General features: G+C 46.5%; 1 protein-coding gene across 1 annotated transcript; it reads left to right on the forward strand.

The window, feature by feature from the left end:
• Window positions 1–1,676: 1,676 nt before the first annotated feature.
• Window positions 1,677–7,736, forward strand: ROPN1L (rhophilin associated tail protein 1-like). Its single transcript, XM_012650006.1, has 4 exons — window positions 1,677–1,807; window positions 5,389–5,512; window positions 6,821–6,982; window positions 7,719–7,736. Exons 1-4 carry the CDS (start codon window positions 1,677–1,679, stop codon window positions 7,734–7,736), a joined length of 435 nt encoding a protein of 144 aa, XP_012505460.1.
• Window positions 7,737–10,098: the final 2,362 nt, after the last annotated feature.

Genomic DNA, 10,098 nt, shown 5'->3' on the forward strand with positions numbered 1-10,098 from the left:
AACATTTTTGTCCGTATTTTATAATATTTCTGTAGGATAAATTCCTAGAGGTGATATTGCCAAGTAATCGAAAATTTTTATATAGTGCCAAATTGTCCCGAAATGTACTAATTAACACTCCCAGCAACAGTGTAGGAAATTCCTTGTTTTCATACCGTCATCATCTTTAAAGTGACTATTTCCAGTTTTTGCCAGTGCTGTCAATCTGAAAGTGTGTGGACCTAGAGGAAAAGATCGGAATCAGGCAACCTCCCCAGTGCCCCTGACTGAGAGCTTGTCACTGGCTCCTTGTGGTTCTCATCTTCCTGTCTGGGGGTGAACAGGTGGATCTGGGGCCTGACCCACACAGCGCGGGTGTTAACCGCAGCGGCCAGCCGTGATACCCCTAAACCAGGGCGCACACCTTGCGTGCTGCCCTGGTCAGCATCCACCAGAATCGAAGGTTCTCCTACCCTTCGACTCAAAACTGTTTATCAGCAAATGGTTTATTTCCTCCTAGACCCAGTCAGATTGGCTCCACTACCCCATCTTACTTAGGGAAACAAGTTACGTAGAATGTTTTAACCGGAAACTGCCCATCGTTTTTTTTTTTTCACACAGAGTCTCACTCTGTTGCCCAAGCTGGAGTGCCCTGGCGTCATCCTAGCTCACAGCAACCTCAAACTCCTGGGCTCAAGCTCAAGCGATCCTCCTGCCTCAGCCTCTCGAGTAGCTGGGACTACAGGCATGTGCCACCATGCCCGGCTAATTTTTTCTATATATTTTTAGTTGTCCAATTAATTTCTTTCTATTTTTAGTAGAGACTGGGTCTCGCTCTTGCTCAGGCTGGTTTCGAACTCCTGAGCTCAAACAATCCGCCAGCCTCCGCCTCCCAGAGAGCTAGGATTACAGGCGTGAGCCACCGCGCCCGGCTGGAAACTGCCCATCGTTTAAGTGGCTTTTGAACTGGGTCTGGAGAACCCAGGTTCGCTAAGGGGTGATTTGGGCAATGGGAGCAGCGCGTGCGAAGGCGCGAGGCGGGAGACGCTCCGCAGAAGCTGCTCGGCCATGGGCACCCGACCGGGCGGTCCGGGGAGGCCGGCGCTCCCCTCGGGCTCGCGCTGCCCGCCCGCCAGCCCCGAGGCCCCAACGGCTTCTTTCCCAAGAGGACCCGAGTCACCTCGCTTCTAGGCCTCACGCTGCCAGAGCGAGGGCAAGACTGGGTCCTCTAGGAATTCGCCGCTCACATTCGGCTTTGGGAAATTGACCAAACGGTGTGAAACGTGCACCTCGCGCGGCCCTCAACCTCCCGTTAGCGGCCGAAGCGCTCCGGAGCACCACTGCACAGGCGCGTGTCCTCCCGGCCCCGCCCGCCTCGGGCGCGTGCGCGTACGCGGGGACAGGGGCGGGGCCTCGAGTCCCGGTTGCCTGGATACCGAGACGCACCGCTAGCGGCGGCCGGCGCTCGCGAGCTAGCGGGTCGGGGGTGTAGCTAGAGGGGCGGTTGGCCCTCATTGTGCAAGGAGGCCGAGGAGGAGCGGGTAAGATCCTCGGCCGGCCGCTCGGGCCTGGCGAAGTCGGCCCCATCCCCGGGGAGGGCGGGCGGCCCTGGGCGGCGGCGCCCCGAGCTGACCGGCCGCCCCTGCTGCCCGCAGCACACCTGATTCTCGCCAGCCTGGTCCCGTCTGCGGAGAGCTATGCCGCTTCCCGACACCATGTTCTGCGCGCAGCAGATCCACATTCCCCCGGAGCTGCCGGACATCCTGAAGCAGTTCACCAAGGCGGCCATCCGCACCCAGCCCGCCGACGTGCTGCAGTGGTCCGCGGGGTAAGCGTCCCTCGCGGCGCGGCCACCCGCCCCCGCCGGGCGTGCCCGGGAATCCTCCCCACCGAGGGTCCGGCGCCGCTCTCGGCATCCTTACAGCACCGGGCCAAGCTTCCCCTTAGCGTTGATGACATCTGTACCTAAGTGTCCATCTAGGAACCGTTACGGTCTGTTGACCGTGGGGCCGGAAACTTGCAAAATGCTCACTTATCTGCAAAGTAGTGGCAACTCAATTGTCGAAGAGCAGTATTTATGATGATAGACCAAACAAAGCAATTGCCTTGGGCGAAAAGTTTCAGCACTATATTTTTAAAAATCACACTATTACAGTCACTTTATCTGTGAAATGAGATTTTTACAAAGTGGAATCTTTTAGCTATGTTTCTGGTCCACAGAGAATCCTCCCAGAGTTACATAAATTTATTAGAACCAGAGGACCAAAATCATACATACTGAGGTCATCATCCCAAGACTGCTAAAGATAAACTCTGCCCAGCAGAGTTCACAGCGAAGGAATCTTCCCAGTTTCTTGCTACAAACATTCTAACCCTTTCCAGGAGCAGACATTCATAATCTTAAAGTTACAAGTCAACAGACCTTAGAAGCGGTATTAAATAAATCCTTTTGATTTTACAGGAGAGTTCTTTGCCCCTTATCACTAAACTGACATAGAACAAAAGCTCACTTTTATGATGACAAGAGTCAGTATAGGTGTAAATTTAAATATTTTGGTCACCAACATGTCATACCTTGCTGATTTTCTCTAAGCTGTAAAATCAAGATGAATTAGTTTCCTTTGGCTGCTGTAATGAATTACCAGCAAACTTGAGGTTTAAAACAACAGACGTATATTCTTACAGTTTGAAGGCCAAAAGTCCACAGTGAGTTTCACTAGGCTACAATCAAGGTGTTGGCAGGCTTTGCTCTTTCAGGTGGTTCTACGGAGAATCCAGTCCATTTCCTTGCTTTCTCCAGGTTCTAGAGCTGCCTTCCTGTACTTCTGGGCTAACGGCCCCTTCCTGCATTTTCAAAGCCAGCATCTTCAAATATCCATCCCTCTGCCTCCCTCTTCTTAGGACACTTGTGATTACATTTAGGAGCCATCCAGATAATCCAGGACAATTTTCTCATCTAAGATCCTTAATCAATCTGCCAAGTCCCTGTTACCATGTAAAGTAACATAAACAGGTTCCAGGGATTAGGACCTGGATGTCTTTGGTGCTGTTATTTAACCTACCAACAGAGCTACTGGTCAGTCCAGTGCTTGCCTTCTGAGAAACACTTTTGTCAATTGCTTCTTAAAGATTCTGTCAAGGTTCTTGCTTAAAAAAAAAAAAAAGAAATTATGGCCTCTGGTTTTAACCATTATGGAAGCCTAAGTACAAGACAGGATTTGTAAGAGTTTATTTGCACTCTACAAAAAAATTCCAAGATTTGGCATTTTTTTTCTTGGAACATTATATTTGGTAATACTTTAGACACAGTTATTTTAAGCTTCACTTTAGAAGGCTTAATCGAGAACTTTCTGAATGCTCCATTCTGCTAATTTCTCTCAAGAACAATTTTTGAGTTTAGGAGAAAACACAGGCATTATTCATTAGACAATGCGTATGTAATGGGCTCAAATGTGTCCCAGCTCTCACAGAACTTAATCTTTAAGAAAGAGATGTTCATAAATAATTTGAGTTAAGGGGGAACTTGGTACATGCATCAATGAAGGTTCATTGAAAGTTGAGCGGAGGGTGACTTGATCTTTGAAAGATTTCAAAGTGGGGCTCAGGCAAGGTAGAGGGTATTCCAGACAGAGGAAGCAGCGTAGGAAGGAGGGGGTGGGGACAGGAGGGGAAAAAAAACAACTAAAAACAAAACAGAAACCAGGATGCATGTGAAAGTAACTCTTCATAGAATACTCAAATAGGCATTCCTGTTTTCTCGGGTTAGGGTTCTTTTCAAATGAGGTTCTCAGTTGGCCGAATATCAAAGATGAGCCAGTCTTTCTCCCAAGCCTGTCTACTCCACTGTGATGAAACAGTTGGTTGGACCTTATTATGTCATCTTGCAGTTGTGCATCACACAGGACAATGGACACAGAATTGGTCAAGTAATAAAGGCTGCTTTGGCGCACATGTACCTAAGGGAACTGGCAGACAGTAACATGAGTCGGTCTCTCCTCTGCAGCAGGCTTTCTTAGCTCGGCACTACCGGCGATCGGAGATGGGGGCCGGAGGGAAGGGGCTCCTGGCCTGCACCCACTAGATGCCAGTAGTACCACTCACCCTCTGTTGTGACAGCAAAAAAGTCTCCAGAAATTACCAAATGTGGGTGGGGTGGGGTGTGTGGAATTACCTCCTGTTGAGAACCCTTGCTCCAGAGGCCACTGCTAGCTTGGTGACTCCATTGATCAGTTATGAGGAATAACTTCCATGAAATACGAGAAACCCTCCATTAGGAGCAATGTGGCAAAACTAAGCCCCCATCCTTCACCCCAGCCCTTTGGGTCTTCAGGTCCACATTGGTCTAACTCACTGCTGCCTTTGTTTTGACTTTTCCTCAAATCATTAACAAAACTACAAAATGTAGCTGAAGTTGTCTTACATGCATGAAAACAAAAAGTTTAGTGGTGAAAAGAGAAGGGACAAAATATGAAATTTCTTTTAGTCCAGCAAATATCCATTTATCCATATTTATCTGTTACATAGTAGTTGGAATATTTCTAATCATTCATGCCTTTTAAATTATTACCTGGGGCCCTGGTGGAGGATTTAGTGTTCATTTTCCTGGATATGCCATCTCTTCTTGTCATGTTAAAGTTGTTAGAGCAGGAAATGATGTGGCTTCAGCACTGGCCACCTCTGGCAGATGCAACAAGGGGAGTGAGTTTTGCAGAAGGACCTGCCTGGCCCGTTCCCTCATGACTTAGTGTGCCGTCCTGTTTCTGTGATCTCTCTCGTCCCCAACATATGCAGCAATATCAGTGACCCGGAAAAGAACACTTAAGGGGGAAAATAGCAGGCAGGAAGGTGGGAGAGAAGCCGGCACCTGACATTCCCAGGGTAGAAATAGATGACCTGTGTGTTCTTGGGCTGCCTCAGAGCTGGGTATGCAGACACGCTTAAAGTTAAACACCTCAAAGAGCAGCAAGACCAGGAAAAGGGAAGAACAAGCCCAAACTGTCGAGAGTAGGATGACTGTACCATGACATCGCATTTAGGTTATTCCGGGGCCTGGGATCTCACACCTCCTTTGGTGATATTTCAGAAGCACTCATAGCATTTGCTTGATAAGAATAGCACATGTTCAGTCAGCGTGAGTGCCAGCCACTGTGCCAGCCCTTTCTCACTCGCTGCTCCTGGGACCCCTAAGACAGGGACTCTCATTATCCCCACCTTCCAGACGGAGAAACTGAGACGTGCAGAGGTTAAGTCAGAGAACTAAGTGGAGGAACCAGGACGTAAGCAGGAGCCGTTGGACTGTAGGGCTCTTCTTCCTGATCACTGTTGTTTTCCCGGGTTGTACGAGAAACTGCATTGCATAAGGTGCTTTTTGTGTATTGATGAGCCTTCAGAGATGTGTGTTATTATTAGATATTTTACAGCTTTGTCAAGAGGAGATCCACTTCCTGTAAAGGACAGAATCGAAATGCCCGTGGCAACCCAGAAAACAGACACAGGCCTGACTCCAGGACTCCTGAAAGTTTTGCACAAGCAGGTATGAGAGGGTCTGTATCACCAGTCCGCTGGCGTTGCTTCACCGTTTCCTGCACCATTCATAGCCTGATGGCACAGCAGGGCCCACCCGTAAATACACAACAGAACCACCCCGTAAGTCCTGCTTTCCCTGCCAAGGAGCTTCAAGGTTTTTTCAGTTAAGGAATTTGTTGTATTCAGTGGACTTTCTCCAGTTTAAACAACCGAAAATAGCTAGTCGTGAATAGATTTTACAAAAGTGAAATATAATTTCTTTTAGATACAAAATTAAGATGACACTAAATTCTGCTGGACAAAAAATACAAAATTCCAGAATTGTGCGTTACAAGTCCCTTTTTGCAATACGTGTTTATAAAAGCTGTTTGCATGCTAAAGTAATAATCTGCCTCCTTCATCCGAAAGAGTTGACCTTTTGCACCCCACGGTGGGCAGTGGCGTCTGGTTTCCGGTTCTCCTGAGAGCCTGGGCTGGTAGGCAGCTCCCTTCCTGCCTTGCCCCAAGAGCCCTCGCATTCCTTCTCCCTGTGCACCATCTTGTTTTTAGAGGAATGAGTTAACAGAAAGTGTAGTGTGGAGCAAGGTTTGGCATTCCCAGCATTGGGTCGCATTGCTAAAAATGATGCCAATGGCATAGCCTTGATTTTGAAAGTCATTTGTCCCCATCGGACATCTGTGCTCCTGTGCAGGATACATTGAGTTGTGAAGACAGGGCTTTTCCATGGCTCTCTACCTTAATAACCCTTGAACGGTGAGGCTTGGGAACAGCCACACTGAAGCTGCTCAAAGCTTTTTTACCCAGGATACTACTAGCAGATCATTGAAGTTATCAGTTTTCATAGATTCTTTAAAATAGTAGAAGGAATACATTTATTTTCAATTTTAAGGTTTGTCCTTTTTAACCGTTAACATGTTTAAAAATCCAGTCCCTGGGTTTTTAAACATTTTTATTTATTGAGGTTTGGTCTTTATTGTGAAGTATTTCAGACAGATAGTAGAGAATCATATACCCAATGTCTGTACGCCCATTTTATTAGGTCTGAACATTATGCCACGTTCTTTCCATTGTCCCTTTTTCTTTTAAGAAATAACATGTTGCTGATATGGAGCTAGCCGCCACCCTCCCTGCCTGTGTGCCCCTCCCTCCACTCCCTCCCCAGGGCTGACACAATTCACTGTCCTGAATTTGGAGTTCATCTTTCCCCTGAACAGGGCGGGTTACTTGATATATGTTTAAGTATTCACAAGCATTATATTGTTTCACAGGTTTTTAAAACTCACATGAACTGTGTCATACTGTGTTTTCTAAACAGTGTGGCCACAAGCACGATGTGGAATTAGCAGATCTTGAGCAGAAGTGGAAAAATTTGTGCCTGCCAGTAGAAAAATTCAGAGCTCTCTTAGAGCTGGATCCTTGCAAAAAGCAAATCGAGTGGATAAAATTCTTAGCGCTTGGATGTAGCATGCTTGGTGGGGTATGTATCTATAAATAGCATATTAGCAATTCTGTGTAATCATAGGCCTCGCTTAAAAATAACTTAGGTTTCAGTAACTAAAAGAAACACTTTCATTACTTCAGTAACTTTGTCTTAGAAAACCAGCTTCCCCCACTCCACCACAGGTCTATTATATTTTCAGGCATATATTTATTTTAATTTACAGAAATTAAATACTTATGAATACCTCTTTTTAAAAGATGTTAACAGTAGATGACAGCTATGGATACTATTAAAAAGTATTTAGGTTTTAGAAGAGAATGCAATCAATGACTTTTTAAAACTATGCATCATTTTGTAAACCAATAATACCTGTCTTCCTCTTCTGTGGAAAGAGGCATGAAGTTATTTTCTACTTTAGTTAAAATGTATTGTTAATAACTCATCCATACAATGAGGTTTTGCTGATGTTAAAATGTAACCCAGACGACTTAGGAGTAAGACACGGACGGCCCTCCAGCATGCGAAGTGATAGGCGGTGAACCTAGGAGGTCAGGGTGCGGGAGGGCGAGGTTGGGGTGGGAACGATGTTGGCAGAACTTCCTTTGGAAGTCTAGAATCTCTGTTTTCAGGGGGAGTGTTTGCGTTGTGCTGGGAGACGTGGTGGTGAGCGAAGGAACAATCACCACGTCAAGCTTGTGAAGAAAGGGGGTTGAGAAGGAGACCTGGCTCCCTCACTGTGTCGGTGAACTCTTTTGTCCCCCGCTCCCTTCAGTCTGTGGACCCCAAGTGAGTAACCGAGTAATTCATAATCCTTGCTTCATGCGTGGCACACACTCTTCGAGTCCTTGCATATGCCTCTTTAGTTCAATTTGTAAAAATGCCTTGATGTGGTAGACACCCATGAACCTGCCCAGCGTGGTCACTGACGCACCGACAGTGTCTTCCAGCTGCCTGTGTTCTCTTCTCTCGTCCCGTTGCCTTGCCTAGCGGCCTGAAGCTCAGGCTTCCCATCCCCTTGCCTTGTAAAAAAATACTTCCGAACGTACCCAAGAAATGCGTTATTGAATTTGAGTTGGTTTTGATGTGATAAAAAGATAATTATGTTGTTAGTAATCTTTTGGAACCTTTTTCTTTCCGAATTACGTTGCTATAGTTGTTCATCTGTATCCTTGCAGACCACCGTGGGTCATTCATTTCCTCTGCTGTGTGGTGTCCACTTGGGAACACAGCGGAGCTTGCCTGTTCTCCCGATGGCCCTGGTGAGAAGCTCCGTAACCTCAGCGAGGTCAGGTGTCAGGCTGGGGGCTGCGTAATGAGCGACAGTTCTGTTGTGTAACTGCCCCGAGGCAATGTGGGTGCTTCTGTCAGCTCCGTTCTAATTGTGCCGAGGCCCGGACACTGGCAGACCAGGTTCCCTCCAGCAGCAAAGACGGGCTCAGATAACACCAAGGAAGTGTCTCGGGGGTATTATTGGGAAGAACAGAGACAAAATAAATTTAATTATTGGAGACATTTTTATGTTACTTTGCTCATCTGGAACTCTGTGAAATCAAGATTTTAATGATAAAAATTAGTATCTCATATTTGAATTAATGTTTATGGTTTCTGCCTCTAACCTTAGTACTGAAATTTTGATTTTAACAATGATGACAAAGAGTAGCATAATTCATGTTTTGGGGTTCATCTTTGTAATTTCCACCTCCCTAATCATGAAAATTAAGCACTGGATTTAAAACAAAGCTGCATCTACTTTGGAAAATCAGGTCTCTTGTCCGTGTACACAGTATGACACTAGATGGAGACATTTTGTTTAGGATGGAGCTTTGCCTTATAGACGGAATACTCGGGGGGAGACATCACAAACAATGTGCAGTCTTTTGTTTTCTTCTTATCATACGTTACTTTGATATTATAGTAAGGAACAAACGTACCTCAAGAAGCATACTTGTGGGTCACTGTGGATTCCTGCCTGTCTCCTAACTGAAGGCACCGTTGGCAGTAGGGCTCACTGTTTGCCCTTGACTCCTTCCTTAGGTGCCTTCTTGGTTGTGGAAAGCCACGGCTACCTCTGCTCTGGTCCAGCGTGGCTCTCGGCTCGCGGGGTCAGGTTCAAGTGTGAAAGCTGATCCTCTCCTCCCCCAGAGGAATGTGAGGTTGCCTGGGGTTTCTGTTTACTGCGAGAGGTGCCTGCTCTGCCCTGGCCTCCACCAGGCCCACAGCGAGCTGGGCATGTGTTGAAACTCCCATCTCGGTGTGTGCCGTGGGCGACAGGAGGCACCCAGCCAGCCAGGCTCGGTGTGGAGGTTGTGTTGCTGACGGCACGTTGGCCTTGGGCAGCTTGGAGGTGCACCAAGAACACGAAGCTGTGAATTCAAGGAGGTGTTTCTTCATGTAGTTTGGCATCATAGCATTTATTTTTATGCCTTTCAAAAATAGCTACAAAGAGGAGGAAATGAAGAAGTGAAGCGAGATGATGAGAAATAATTTGTAATGGGCTACTGCCTGCTTAAGTTGTTTTCCCATAGGACACTGTAAAGTTGGCATCTAGTTGCTGCCTGCACGAACATAATAGGTATTATTCCTGCTTCCTTCATCCATGGCGTTTGCATGGCCTGTGGCATGCTCTGTGCTTTTAAATTTCTCTTGGAACTCACTCTAGTCAAATGAATTGAGTTTAAGATCTCTGAAAAGACTGGAAACCTCTGCTTAAATTTCTGAGTCATATGTTTCATTCATTCATTCCTTCATTTCTTCATTCCACAAATGCTTACCAAGTACTGCTTTGAGCTAGGCCCTGTTGTAAGTGCTGAAGGTTCCAGAGTGAACAGCATAGGCAAATATCCCTGGACTCTTGGAGCGGACGTTCTGCTATAGCCTTGCTGCTGTAGTTATTACCCAAAGCTACCAATTTGGATGAAGGGGCGTTGTGGGCAGCCCTGGCAGGTGAACGGGGGGGTCAGATGATTGCTGTTCTCCTTCCCAATGTCTTGGCTCGCTTGCCTGGTGAAATGATCACACTTATATGTCGTGACTTTTATCTTTACATTTCTGCCATGCCATTAATGATCGTAAGCATTGAAGCTGTCGATCAAAATGTCTCGTTTTATTTTTTAAGCACGGAGATCTTTTTTTTTTTTTTTAACATAAAATCA

The sequence above is a fragment of the Propithecus coquereli genome, unplaced genomic scaffold (genome assembly GCF_000956105.1).
Source record: "Propithecus coquereli isolate 6110/MARCELLA unplaced genomic scaffold, Pcoq_1.0 Scaffold309, whole genome shotgun sequence".
Lineage (NCBI taxonomy): Eukaryota > Metazoa > Chordata > Mammalia > Primates > Indriidae > Propithecus > Propithecus coquereli.